The 14,548-nt window shown below is 43.0% G+C and overlaps 1 protein-coding gene across 4 annotated transcripts in view; it reads left to right on the top strand.

The window, feature by feature from the left end:
- Positions 1-14,548, top strand: part of RARS2 (arginyl-tRNA synthetase 2, mitochondrial) — a 56,595-nt gene that overhangs the window by 27,448 nt on the left and 14,599 nt on the right. For 2 of the 4 annotated variants that reach the window (XM_075747646.1, XM_075747647.1), the window contains exons 13-20: positions 904-980; positions 2,163-2,287; positions 6,678-6,745; positions 6,845-6,954; positions 7,935-8,030; positions 11,469-11,543; positions 12,466-12,529; positions 13,876-14,024. In XM_075747646.1, the coding sequence (XP_075603761.1) occupies positions 904-980; positions 2,163-2,287; positions 6,678-6,745; positions 6,845-6,954; positions 7,935-8,030; positions 11,469-11,543; positions 12,466-12,529; positions 13,876-13,962 (702 nt within the window). In that variant the 3' untranslated portion in view covers positions 13,963-14,024. Of the gene's footprint in view, positions 1-903; positions 981-2,162; positions 2,288-6,677; positions 6,746-6,844; positions 6,955-7,934; positions 8,031-11,468; positions 11,544-12,465; positions 12,530-13,875; positions 14,025-14,548 lie in introns of those variants that run through there. The other 2 variants (XM_075747648.1, XM_075747649.1) reach the window with 1 other exon arrangement.

Below are 14,548 nucleotides of genomic sequence, written 5' to 3'. Positions count from 1 at the left end.
TCAGAGAGAGGTGATGCGTAGGAGCGGAGCAGGTTATGAGGAACTGTGAAAGAGGAGGCAGGTGCTTGAGGCTTGATACAATGGTAGAGTTGAGGAAAAAATGCAGATAAGCCCCTCACTCACTGCTCACTCCCTATCTTGGAACACCAAACAAATAAGGAAATAGTGGTTATTTGGTTATCACTGCAGTGTTTTTTTTGAGGAGGGATAAAGGAGTCTTTGAGTGATGTAGTCAAAGCAACTAGATAGGAAAGTGAACTTCATAGCAACAGCTGTAGCTAGAAACACAAAGGTTGTTGTTAGACATAAACTTCCATCAGAAACTGCCTTGAGTCATAGGAGAGAGTAGTTAGAAGTGGAAGAGAGCACAAGATGCATCATTAATATGAAAATGTGACCATTTATACTTTTTTTTTTAATTATGCACCTGACTCAAGATGTAAAGCTCCACAAATCACGATGGAGACAGCTTAAAGAGGCTCTTTCTCTTTAAAGAGAGCTTTCTAAGCCAAAGGAACCTTAAATTTTGGTGATGTAAAACATGGGAATATAACAAGAGCAGCAAGGTTCTGAGGTGAAGATGGAGGTGTTTTATTTGAGCTGCAGCTCATAGATTATGTGAAACTAAAGAACATCAAAGTTTCGTTTCAGTTCGTGACTTTGCCTTCATGACCTAGGAATAATAATTTTTTAAAAAGTAGATTACTTTTTCTGACAAGATGCAAAATCCCATTGCTGTAGATTGCAGCTGTTACATTTTTCAAGTCTTGCCTGTCTTCATAGGTCTTAATTCTTCTTGCAGTGACTTACTGGCACAGTGTCTGTGGTGTTGTGTGTTTGTGTGTTAAACTAATCCTTATCAAACTTGAGTGTTTTCTAATATGAACCAATTTTATTCCTTAGACAGATAAAAGTCAAAGTAATCACTTTCAACATTTGTTCCAAATACTGAAGCTCATGGGTTATGACTGGGCAGAAAGGTACGCATTTATAAGTGTTAATTATATACCTTTTTTTCTTTTTTTAAGAATGGGTAATATGTACATTGGAATTTCAGTGGAGTGCTCTTTTGGAGAGAATGTGCTGATTGTGTCCACCTACCACCATGTGTAGCACATCATGTAGGCATTTCGCTAAGGAGGAAAAACTAAGAAACTCAGGTCCTTGGCACCAGCCTTTTCACTGTATACGTCCGCTCCTGCTGGTCTGCCTTTATTTGTGAAGGGAGACATTGCCGTGTGTTCAGGATGCGGAAAAAAAAAAGCCCTAGCTCTCATTTAACGAGTCTTTCAGAACTGCTTGATGTAAAAATGGGAAAAAGGGAAAGAGTCTTTCAGAGACTTTATGGCATAGCTTCTGGGATATTGTGTGATCACATGTTAAACAATTACTTCTTGAAGTATGATATTTTAGCAGTGATCTGAATCTGAGTTTGAATCGTGCTTCAGGTTTGAAATACCTATTGCAAGGAAATGTATCCCCACTGTTATTCATTGTATTTACCAATCTTGTTAGCAATCTGAGCAAAGGTTGATAATGGATCTGCAGACTAAATCATGTTCCTCTCTGACAGACTGCATGTCTTTTCTGGTTAAATATAGGATTTTAGCCTTCAGGAATATTAGTCTGCCTCTTTTTGCAGTGCTTAAAGTTGCACTAAAATTACCTTAGGTTATGGATCCAGAATAATGCTTGGGATTATTGTGAGCAGAAGCAATGAATGTTTTATTATTAGAAATGATTAATTATACTTTTAGTTTAATGTGGCCACAATAGAATTATTATGACTCCCTTTCTAATGTTATTAACAGATCTGTGTTGCCCCAGTAATTTGATCTGTCTACATCCTGCCTCTCCTAATTTTATTGTAATTTATTGCATTGAGCCCTCTGTACTAAAGCTAGTAGCAAGAGAGGTTCCCAAGAGCACGCAAATGACCAGGTTATCATAATTCTGATCATAATTTTTCCATTATATAATAAGTATGGAGCTTTGGTTGCTGACATGAGAGTTAGTGATTATATCACCAAGCTTCCCACGTTGGAGTGCTATTTATTCAGCTGTTATTGCTGTTTCCTGGTAAGAATCCAGCTCTGAACAAACAGTGCAAACATTTCTTTTGATTAAAATGTAATTTTAAGTCCTGCTGCTTTTCAACACAGGTGCCAACATGTATCTTTTGGTCTAGTTCAAGGGATGAAGACTCGGAGAGGAGAAGTAATTTTCCTGGAAGATGTTTTAAATGAAGTTCGCTCAAGGATGTTACAAAATATGGCTTCCTCAAAAAGTTAGCTATTTCAGGTCTTATTAATTTCTTTTGATGCTCTGTGTTGATCAAAAACTTGTTGTCTTTTCTACCCTTCACTTTCTCTGCATCAGACTAATTGCAGTGTTATGCCCCGATTTGTGCACTTTTTATATCTCCCATAATATAAACAATGCTAAAATAATCCTTTGCAACTCTGTGAACTTCCCTAAATTACAGATTTCCAAATTTTTAACATTCAGTGAAATTATTTTGTTGTGCTTTTGCACTGGGAAGGAAGTACCTGCCTTTGGGGGACAACGGTTGCTTTTTTCTGGAGGGACAAACTAGTCAGTAGTGGGGTTGGAGTTCAGGGAACAGTCAGATTTCATCCAAAGGATATAAGATTATATAAAATACATACAAGGAAGAAATTTTTTATGATGAGAGGGTGGTGAGGCACTGGAACAGGTTGCCCAGGGAAGTTGTGGATGCCCCCTCCCTGGAAGTGTTCAAGGCCAGGTTGGATGGGGCTTTGGGCAACCTGGTCTAGTGGAGGGTGTCCCTGCCCATGGCAGGGGCGTTGGAACTAGATGATCTTTAATGTTCCTTCCAACCCAAACCATTCTATAATTCTATTATTCTGTGATTCTGTGAAGGATTTGTAGATCTTGACAGTTTTCTCTGGCAAGATTGGCTGTAGCTTGTCTGCAACTACTGCCTTGTCATCCTCCCAGCATTATGACTATTTCCGGAGTCCCCAGGAGGTCACTGCTCTGCAGCAGAATCTACTGAAGGGGATGTTTGCCTGCACCTTGGGCTGTGGCTCTAGAGGTGTTTCCTCTTGACACAGTAAAGATTGAAGCAATTCCCAGTGAAATGCTGCCCCCTCTTGTGCTTTCTGGAGTTAGGTGCTGAATTGAATCGTTGAACTCATCACATCAAGTGGTGTGCATCTTCCTTGCTCTGCCTCCTCAGCTTTTTTAATCTTGTAGATTAATTATCTTGTAGATAATTTTGCTTGTAGAGTGAACAAGGAGAAGGGAGGGGGGCAGGTAGAATGATAGAAGGGTGACCCTCGATTCAAACCAGTTTCACTGCAGAGAGGAATGGAGCTTAGAGCTTCAGTTTAAAGGTTAGTATCATGGCTGAGTGCAAAGCAAACATTTTTATGCTGGACTGAACTGACACGGCAGAGGTACAGACCCATGTTCTGTTGCACAAGCAGTAGGCAGAAGAACAGCTAAAAGAAGCAATGTGTTCAGATGGCACTGCAGCATTCCCCAGAGCTTATCCGTTAGATCCCACCTGTGTTTGTAGGAATTTTGTTATGTTTGAATTCCTGCCTTACTTCTCCTTTCTTAAATTAGAAATCTTAAATCCCTGACTCACAGCAATATCTTCAGTGTTTGAAAAGTGTTTGGATACACAGTGTAAGATATTACAGACTTGTGTGTGGCATCAAAATGCCTCACTGTCATTAAAAAGATGTTGGGAACTGAGCATCTAACAGACAATGTTAGCTTTAAAAATCATGCCTATGCAGAGCTGGTTAGTTAAATATCTCTGTATAAACTCTTTCTTTGCTATGAACTGTACACAGTTCTGCTACTTAAGTTTCCATTATTGGCAACTTTTTTTTCTTTCTACTCATCGCAATGAATCCTACAGTCCATGTAAATCCTCCCTATAGTGCCTATTATTTCCTTTGCTGCTTTACTTTCTCTTAGATAGCTTTGTCTGTGTCTCATCAAGCATCTTAAAGAAAAGCCTGAATTCTGAGACTGTTGTTCTGTTTTGAAACAAATCTCAGTTATGAAGTGTGATAATGTAATCTAAACATTTGTCTTTCTGAATGAATAGCCAGTCTGAGACTTCTCGAGGCTAGGAACTATTCCCACGCTTTTCAAGCTTTCTGAATTTTGTAAATAGCAAAGGTATGAGTAGTGTGAACTACTTGAAGTTGTCTCAGTTGGCTTTGCTGACCTGGCACGAAGAAATAGCAAAGCAAAAGACAGAAATCTAAGTGTACTAAAACTGTACTGTAAAACTGTTTCAGCTTAAGTGGTGCCTTAAGAGAACAGCTGAATTCTGCATGTTCTGCTGTTAGTGGGAAGTCAGCTGGGACAGGAAGTTGTAAGCTGAACTCTGCAAATTTAATAGATTATATATACCGCAACAAAAAATGCACTTGGCCCTTGCTAAAGTGGAGCAGATCTGCCTTGTAAAAGACTGTAAGAATTGTCCTTTCTCTGCAGTAGAGACAAACAGGAAGAGGAGACCTTGGTAGAGCAGACTGTGATCTGAGTTTAAAAATAGAAAGCATTATGTATGTCAAAAGCATCACCTTTTCACTAGGCAAGGTTGTGGGTCCAAACACAAGTAATTGATTTCCCAGAAGATCCAGCATCTGAAGTGCTGTTATGTAGGGAAGTGTGCTGTACTTCTGATGAACTGGAGCACCAGCTTGGTTGGCCCTGTGACCTTCCTGTGAGACAGGGAATGAAACAGGCCCTTGGGTGAATTTTTGTATGCAACAGCATGCTGCTTATCTGCTGAAGAATATCACTTGAGTTGTGAAAAAAATGGAAATAGCTTTGCAGATATGTCTCTGCAGCTGTTGTGAGGACATTCTCTCTTAGACTCTTACAGATTAATTAGGTTTTGTAATGATAAGCTCAGTCTATTTAGACGAGCTTTGGAGAGGTTCTTGTCATGTCTACCCAGAGAGAAGGACAAATCGTGCCTGACTAATCTAGTAGCCTTCTATGATGGAGTGACTGCATCAGTGGGCAAGGGAAGAGCTATGGATGTCATCTACCTGGACTTCTGTAAGGCCTTTGACATGGTCCCCCACAACACTCTTACCTGTAAATTGGAGAGGTATGGATTTAATGGGTGGACTGTTACATGGATAAGAAATTGTCTGGATGACGATGTCTGAAGAGTTATATGTTAGTAGCTCAATGTCCAAGGTGGAAACTAGTAACAAGTGGTGTCCCTCAAGGGTCCATACTGGGACCAATACTAGTTAATATCTTCATCAATGACATAGACAGTGGGATCGAGTGCACCCTCAGCAAGTTTGCAGATGACACCAAGCTGTGTGGTGCAGTTGATTGGCTTGAGGGAAGTGATGTCATGTGGAGGAACCTGGACAGGCTTGAGGAGTGGGCCTGTGCGAACCTGATGAGGTTCAACAAGGCCAAGTGCAAGGTCCTGCACCTGGGTCAGGGCAATTACTGGTATCAATACAGACCGGAGGATGAAGGGATTGAGAGCAACCCTGAGGAGAGGGACGTGAGGATACTGGTATGTGAAAAATTGGACATGAGCCGGGAATGTGTGCTCACAGCCCAGAAAGCCAATTGTATCCTGGGCTGCATCAAAAGAAGTGAGGGCAGCAGGTTGAGGAAGGTGATTCTCCCCCCTCTATTCCACTATCCTGAGACCCCACCTGAAGTACTGCGTCCATCTCTGGGGCCTCCAACATAAGAACATGGACCTGTTGGAGCAAGTCCAGAGGAGGGCCACGGAGATGATCAGAGGGCTGGAGCACCTCTCCTGTGAAGACAGGCTGAGAGAGCTGGGGTTGTTCAGCCTGGAAAGAAGGTGGCTCTGGGGAGATGTTGTTATTGTGACCTTTAATTATATAAAGGGAGCTTGAGAAAGACTTTTTACCAGGGCCTGTAGTGACAGGACAAGGGACAATGGTTTTAAACTGAAAGAGAGTAAGTTTAGATTGGAAGAAAGAATTTTTTTTATGATGAAGGTGGTGAGAAGTTGTAGATGCTCCATCCCTGGAAGTGTTCAAGGTCAGGCTGGATGAGGCTTTGAGTAACTTGATCTAGTTGGAGATGTCCCTGCCCATGGCAGAGGGGTTGGACTAGATGATCTTTAAAGGTCCCTTGCAACCCAAACCAGCTGTGATTCTCTCAATTCAAGTTCTCTGAGTATAGTCAGTTTAGATATCTACAGTGGACGGTGTGAATGTTCCCTAAATGTACATCTGAGTGCTCCATTAGCCATTGGAACAATTTTTCTGTGACTAGTTATGCCTCCCTATCACCTGGAATTTTTAAACAAAATCTGAATTGCCCTGTCATTGTCTTCCTGATCCAGAGACTGGCTGTCTGAATTGTGAAGAGGAATTCAGTGTAGTCTATCTAGCCTGTTGTAATGAACCCTTCTGACCTTAAAATCTGTGTTACACATACTAGGGAAAGTGGGGAAAAGCCCATCTGAAACAGCTGTGTCTCAACTTCTAAGAAAGATTATATGCTGGACCTTCTTGCTGTATGCATCCTGAGAATTTCCATATTGCTACTTCACAGTTTTAGAAGATGCTGGTTTATTGGCATCTCCAAATCTAAGCAAGGGAGTCGTTACACTACTATGGACTTACAATTTCTTTTTCTCTGTTGCTCTTCAGCAACCAAAGAGATAGATGACCCTATGGAGACAGCAGAGAAAGTTGGTCTTGCGGCACTAATAATTCAGGTCAGTCTGAGCTGCATCCCGAGGTATTTGCATCTTCTGTGAAAAGTTAAAAATTGAGATGGAGAGCCATATCTAGGTGACATTAATTTATTGTTCCAGGACTTCCGGGGCCTTCTGTCATCTGATTATCAATTTAGCTGGGATCGAGCTCTTCAAAGTCGTGGAGATACAGGCGTGTTCTTGCAGTACACCCATGCCAGGCTCCATAGGTAAGAGGAGGATTTGTATACACAAGTACAGTTTGACATGTATTTTAACCTTATTAACTTACTGCTTTGTGAAGTAGTAGCGTTAACTCCTTCCCTAAATATGACACGTTCACTTTTTCAGCAGAGGTGTGAATTTATGATAGGAATCACTGAGACTTCCCAGAAGAGCAAGCCAATTAAAATGAAATTTTCACCTTATTTCCATGGGGCTGAACTAACTGTCCATGTACTTGCTCAGTTCTAGGAACAGCCTCTCTGTGTGGTTGGTGTCAGTGATGAAGAACGGTGGCCCTAGGATTAAGGAAACTGATGTAAAAACCAAAATACCTGTACTTGTAAAATATACTGAATCACAGAACTTAGATGATTTTGGCTCCCACTGTAGCATCACTTTAGCATTCTGTGATTTCCTACTGTTGTTAACCAAGGTTAAAAGCAGACCCCTTCCTGTTGAGTCAGGTCAAACACCTGATGTTTAATTATTTTTAAAAGAATTTCAGAAGAGTCCAGTTTGAACAGTTTTATCAATTACAGTGATCTGTCAGAGCATTTTTAATGCTGACATGGTTATGTATTTTCATAAAAGCATGTAAGATACCTTCCTGGATCAGGCCAAAGGTCTGTACCAACCTGGTATGATGTCTGAGGCAATGATAGTAGGAGATGGTATTCAGGGAAAGCATGCAAGCCTGATCCCTTCCTGTAGTCTGTTCCTCCTGTACTCCTGTATCACTTAGCATCAGCTTCTGGACCCGTTGTCCATGCGTATCTCCTCTAATCCTGCTGATACTGAATGAATAGCACAAATTTTAATGTTTTTATCTTGGGTTGAAGTCAGCTATTCTGTCTCAGCATTCCATTCAGCTTGAGCAGAAGATGCCTACCCTTTTTTCTTAAAAACACAAATTACTGTTTTTCTTGTTCAGCTTTGCTAACAAGAGTTTTTCATCCAACATTTGTTTTTCATTCTTACGTTTTAGTTTAGAACAGATGCATGGGAACGAGCAGCTAACTGACGTTAATGCGGCGTGCTTGCAAGAGCCAGATGCCATCGCTGTTCTTCAGCATCTTCTCAGGTTTGACTAGTTTTCTTTCCAAATACCAGTTCCCTTAAAATAAACTTCCGGATTTGCTTCCATCCCATTGAGCAGGCACAGACTCCCCAGTCATAAGAGAAAAATGGCGATTTCAGGCAATGGCTTGTCTGTTGAGTCATACTGATTGCAACAGTAGCCCTCACTCGAAATCTTCATGGACTTCAGGAGCCATATGAGGGAAAAAGCAATATTTGGAACATACTCTGTGTACATGAGCCTCTTAAATTATTTCTTGTCCTCACAAAAATATGCTAAGCTCTATATAAATATTAGCTGCAGATTTGCATGATCCTTCTTGTTCTGTTTTTGTTATATAGGAAAGAGGAGAGGAAGTGCTCCTGGGCGAGATGAAATGGGAGTATGTGCATGTACATTCAGTAGCACAACATCCTTTGGAGCCACTGAACGTGCACAACTAATACCTGTTAATAGCAGTAATGTTCTTCATTAATTCAGACTTAAAGTTGAGCAGTTTCTGTTTTCATTATTCCATAGGTGTGTAATTAAAATACAGAGACAGGGGAGTTGTCCATGTTGCACAGCCTGTGATGGAAGTAATTGAGGCTTTCAGAATTCCCAGTGAGAGGTCCTGTGTACTGCATTGTGCACTGCACAGTTGCAGAGACTTAACCCCTCTGGCCACACTCAGGCCTTTTTGAGGGCATCTGTTTAAAATTCAGACTTCCAAAAGTCACGCCAGAGTCCCAGGTGGCTCCTTTCAGCCCGCAACTGTAAATTGCAGAGTCCTGTCATTAACTGTAATTGCCTTGAGGTCTGCCTGCAGTTTATCGTACGCTGCATGTTCTCTTGAGGAATAGCAAGACCAGCCAGCACTCTACATAAGACCGGTAGTATCTTATTTATCCAGTGTAATTGTATTTCACAAAATACTCATGGGTTGTTTCTTGGTTTTTATCAGATTAGTGTATAGCTGCCCGTGTTATGTATAAGAACTGACAGGGTTGATGTATTTCTGGTGATTTGCAGGGAATCACTGCATCTCAGACGTATGTCCATTTTCAAACAGAGGTTGTTGCACCACTGCAGGGCTCTTATTTTTGTAGAGCTTCAGGTCTGCTTATTGCAAAGGCGTTTGAGTCTGACCAAGCAACTATGGAATTTGTATGAAACATCTCCTGGGGCCCTTACTTCCAGCAGAAAGCAGTACTTAGGTTATCCATTAGATCAGGCACTCAGTGGTTAACAAACTCACCTTTAAATATCCCATGACTTTGGGAGTCGCAATTATTGTTCAGTCCTCCTCGTGTGAGTTGCCGTGAGTAGATTCTTCTTGAAAAGTTTCCATGATAAACACTCCTGAGCTGTCAGAAGCTCACTTCCCATGGCTCTGCTTCTGCTGTTTGGAAAGCTACCAAACCTTTGCCCTTCAAATGAGCTAACCAGTTCTGAATACCACTAACTTTGCAGACTAATGATTAGTAGATTGAAGGTAGCATGTATATCCCTGCAGAAGTGGACTTAATAAACTGATAAAATAATCCAGCAAGTTGTTGTAGGCCAACACTGAAAGGGACTTGGGGGTCTTGGTCGACAGCAAGTTGAACATGAGTCAGCAGTGTGCCCACGCTGCCAGGAAGGCCAGCCGTATCCTGGGGTGCATCAAGCACGGCATTGCTAGCCGGTCTAGGGAAGCAACTGTCTCACTCTACACCGCGCTGGTGCGGCCTCACCTCAAGTACTGTGTGCAGTTTTGGGTGCCACAGGACAAAAAGGACACAAAACTATTGGAGAGTGTCCAAAGGAGGGCAACAAAGATGGTGAAGGGTCTAGAGGGGAAGACATATGAGGAGAGGCTGAAGTCCCTTGGTTTGTTCAGCCTAGAGAAGAGGAGACTGAGGGGAGACCTCATCACGGCCTACAGCTTCCTCACTAGGGGGAGCGAAGGGGCAGGCACTGATCTCCTCCCTCTGGTGACCAGTGATAGAACCCGTGGGAACGGAATGAAGCTGCGACAGGGGAGGTTTAGGTTGGATATTAGGAAAAGGTTCTTCACTGAGAGGGTGGTCGGGCACTGGAACAGGCTCCCCAGGGAAGCGGTCACAGCACCGAGCTTGACTGAGTTCAAGAAGCGTCGGGACAACGCTCTCGGTCATATGCTCTGATTCGGCTGGTCCTGTGTGGGGCCAGGAGTTGGACTCGATGATCCTTATGGGTCTCTTCCAACTCAGGATATTCTATGCTTCTATGATTCTAACACTGAAATGGCAGCTTTGTGAAGCAACAAAGTTGGTATGAAAAAGGGGCCCCTTCATTTGATACCAGCTTTGTTGCTTCATGAAGCTTTACTAAACCGCCATTTGATGATGCTTGTTAAATTAACAGTAACTTTGCTTATACCTACATCGCTGTCTCTGAGGAGCCAGCGGCTGCTGGTGTCTAAGCTGTCCCTGAGCTGATGCAGAAGTTCCCCTGATTTTGTTCCTCCCACACCTGTTGCAAAGCAGTATAAAGGCGGCGACCTTCCCTGTTGGAACCGCGGCCACCTGGGCCGTGCTGGCTGCGAGGAGCTGCTGAACACACGCGTAAGAGATGTTTTTGTAGCCTACCTGCCATGCGAATGGGGAGCACTCCCTCCCTGGTGCTATAGCTCTTACGTGACCACTGAGGGCTCATTATCAGAGCTCACTGTTCTCCTGCAGCTTGCCTTTAAAGGAGGAAGATCCCAGGTTAGTTCAGCTTGGGCACACTGGCAGGGATGGGCCTGGGAGCTGAGCAAAGACCAGGAAGTCCACTTGAAATTTGAAATCTATTCAACCTCAGAGGTGTCAGTAGCTTCTTGCAGGCTGTGAAAATGACACACAAGTGTGTGTCTGCACAAGCGGACAGTGGAACACATGAAGACTAAACATGGATTTCCATGACTCCGCCTGTATTATCCAGTTTGATACTGTATTACATAAGTTGATTTTATTCCAGGATTATGTAAACACACTTTGGTTTTGTCTTTTCTAATGTTACAAGATTCCCTCTAGCTACTTAAAATTCTAAGCTGCATTTACTAAAGGCAACATTCTCTAAGGGACTATTTTGACTGTCTTGGTTATTTAACATGTTTTTTTGCTCCCGGGAACTTACAATTAGTGTTCAAATGTAAAACCAGACATAATGTTCCAGGAGCAAATATAGTTCTTGTGTTCTCTTTGCTATAGCCTGCCTCTCTGAACTCTGCCAGCTCCAGTGTTTGCATGCTGAGGAGCAGAAGCAATCATCTCCTTCAATAATAAGCGAACGAGGAAGAAATAATCAATTGTGTGCTAATTACATGGCTTAGGTCTGGTTCAGAAGATTGTTTTTGTTAATTCTGCAGTTGTGGTTACGTGTTTGTTCTGACTTGAGCAAGTCTGAACAGCCTTATATCAGAGTACACTTTCCTACCACCCTCTTCTTTCTTCACAGGTATGATGAGGTCCTCTATAGATCTTCTCAGGATCTGCAACCCAAGCACATTGTCAGCTACCTCCTCACACTCAGGTAAGGTGATTGCTGATACTGGCGTCCATCTCCGGTAAGGACAGGTCTTCCTGAGCTGGCTCAGCAGCCCTCCTATCTGCACTGCTTTTAAGAGTAAAAATAGTGGGAAGATGTAAATTTGTGGGATGGTTTATCTGGAGCAGGAAAGGTATAAAGTAGAGTAGCAAATAATAACATAATAAATAGCAGAGATCAAGGTTGGAACCAGGAACAAAGGAGCCCAGATCCTCCTCAGAAACTAATTGCTTTCAAGAAAAAAGAATCATTTAGCTGTAATCCAGTGTCTGAACCCAGACTCACGCTAGACTAATCGCATCTTAAAGAGCAGATTTGAACTGATAACATGCTCTGAAGTGTCAAAATTTCAGCTAGGAGATTTTTTGTCCAAACACCTTTTAACACCTAGGCTGAGATCAGTGGTTGAGGTGGACAAAGCACATGATTACTGTAAGCCACGCACTGCATATGAGACCTCCATAGGAAGGGTCCCCTTAGGGATCTGTCTGACTTAACTGGACAGTGAAACACTGGAGTAGACTTGCTGGAGGAAGCTGTAGAGCCTGTGTATGGGGAAGGCTCAAACAAGTTAAGGAAATGGTATAAGGAATTGTGCACCTTGGGAATGACAGGGCAGGCTCTCACGGATCTTTCCAGACCAGTTGTGGGGTTTTGGGGAGGAGTGGAGAGAATGTTTTGGGGTTTTTGGTTTTTTACAGGCATTAAGTTGTTGATGGCATGCCCTGACAACATGCAGGCTACAGAAAACCATGCCCTCCCTCAGCCCGGTGAAAGAGGCTGTTGGAAATGTCTCTGGCATGCTGCAGTTGTGGCCCTTCCAGTTCTGCTGCTTTGTGCAGCCCACAGCACTGCTTTTGTCAAGAGACTTGCTCGTTCTCACCATTCTCACTGTTTTCCATTTCAGCCATCTTGCAGCCGTGGCACACAAAACTCTTCCTGTGAAAGGCAGCACCCCTGACCTAGCCCAGGTACGGCACAGCATTGTTACGTGGCTGGAGTCCATGTGGGGCATCCCAGAGGAATGATGTGTTAGGGCTTTGCCAGCCCAGCCCTGTAACCACCTGGGTGAACATGTACCTGCGGGCTCACGAGCCGAGGGGAGGCTGTCCTGTGGGAGGGCAGGGGCTGCTCTTCACAGCTGTGCCTTCGGAAAGGGCTGCTCCATAGGGACAACTGCTCCAAATCAAATCAAACACCTTTCCTTCTCATTGTCGTTCCTTCTGAATTCTTTAAACATTTGAGCATTGAAGTTGCTGGTTATTTTTCTGATGGTTTCCTTTAGTGGTTATGTGGGAAGACGGAGAATTAGGAGATAACCGAATCTCTCTCCTCCCTCTTGCCACCTACATATTCCAGGTTGTCTATACTGCCTTTCTAGCTAAAGCACTGAGGCTGACAACTGTTAATATGCAGTTCCAAATAGATGCAAATTATTGCCTGGGAGATCAGTAAAAATATTTGACCCTTTAACTGCTCAGTAAATGATGCACTAATTACACTGCTTTTTTTCCCCTCTTTTTACCATTTCAAAAGCAGTTACCTATATGATTGTGGTAGGAAATCACATTTAAGTGTTGAGCTGTGTTGTGGGGGAAAAAAAAATTCAGATGGAGCTGCATACTGTAGTTGTTGAGCTTAGATGCTGTAGGTACTCCTGCCTTTGAAGATGGTTCCATGCATTCTTAAGAAGAACAACTAAGTCCAATCTACAAGGAAAATTTCAGTTCCTTATCCTATAAAAAACCAAATTTCTAAATATCTTGTACTGTGACAGCTTCCAAGAACTAATTTTTTTGGAGTAAAGTTGATAAAGCCCTTCCCAAACAGCCAGCTGTGTAACAGCAAAGACATGGACAAGGAAGAGTGAAAATTTCAAAGCAGCCCATAGTTGCTTGACAGTCTCTAAACCAGGCACAGTGAGAGGAGGAATTCCAACAGTATCCTCAGGCTCTAACAGCCTGTGGTACGAGAAAGATTTTCAGTTTTTAGTCATTGCAAGCTTTTACAGGCAGCTCCTGTGGTCAGTCTGCCCTGAGGGTACTAGACTGGGCTGGACATCCCTTTCCAGCTTCTCTTCCTTGGCAAAAGTGTCCCTCTGTTGACACTGCAATGAGCTATCAACAGCTGGTGTTAATTCTGCCAGCACTGGTGTGTTACTCAGATTATGCGTGTGTCCGAATCCCAGTGCACTGCCTGGGGACAGAGGCTGCACACGGTGTTCTCATCTCTGACAGGCTGATCCTAACTGCTGTCCTGAGAACTACGCCCTGTTCTGTAGCAATACCGTAAGCTGATGGCTGTTCTCCTTTTCCAGGCGAGGCTCTGTCTCTTTCAAGCTGCACGCTCGGTTCTAGCCAACGGAATGAAACTTCTTGGCATTACACCTGTAACTCAAATGTAATGAGGCTGTGTGCAATGTAGTCACATCTCTTAGTAAAAGGATTTTTTTCAAGAGAATATAAATACTGTCCTGTATGTCATTGCTACCAGAGTCTGGAAACTTGCTGTCTTTTCCAGGAGGTTTGTATTGGCCTTTGGGGCAGGCCAGGGTTCACAGTTGCTTTCTACCAGGCATGTGGTAGGAGTAGCACACTTTAAGATACTAGTCTACCTGCTATTTCCCATAAAAGAGAACTGCTTTGTATTTACCTTTGTAAATATAACATACTTTTGGTAGAGAAAGTGATATTAACAACTATGCTACACCGTAAGCAAAGTTCTCCCCTTTGCGGTTACCATTGTGTACTTTAGGCCTGACGGTACAACAGCTATAGGCGCTCTGTATACTGTAACAGAGTTAGACTGTGCCAGAGAATTCTTCCCTCTGTGTTGTACCATGCTGCCCCCTCAGTGAGAGTAGCCAAGACCAACTGTCAGCTGTCACATCCTGTTCCTCACCCATTTTTCCGTCACGCTGACGTGATGACGGGAGAAGAGGGTTTGCTGCCCAGCTGGTGGAACAGGAACGCATGGTCAGATGTGGCAGG

The sequence above is a fragment of the Balearica regulorum genome, chromosome 3, assembly GCF_011004875.1.
Source record: "Balearica regulorum gibbericeps isolate bBalReg1 chromosome 3, bBalReg1.pri, whole genome shotgun sequence".
Classification (NCBI taxonomy): domain Eukaryota; kingdom Metazoa; phylum Chordata; class Aves; order Gruiformes; family Gruidae; genus Balearica; species Balearica regulorum.
Note: the sequence above shows the minus strand (reverse complement) of the source record. Positions and strands in the feature narration are given on the sequence as shown.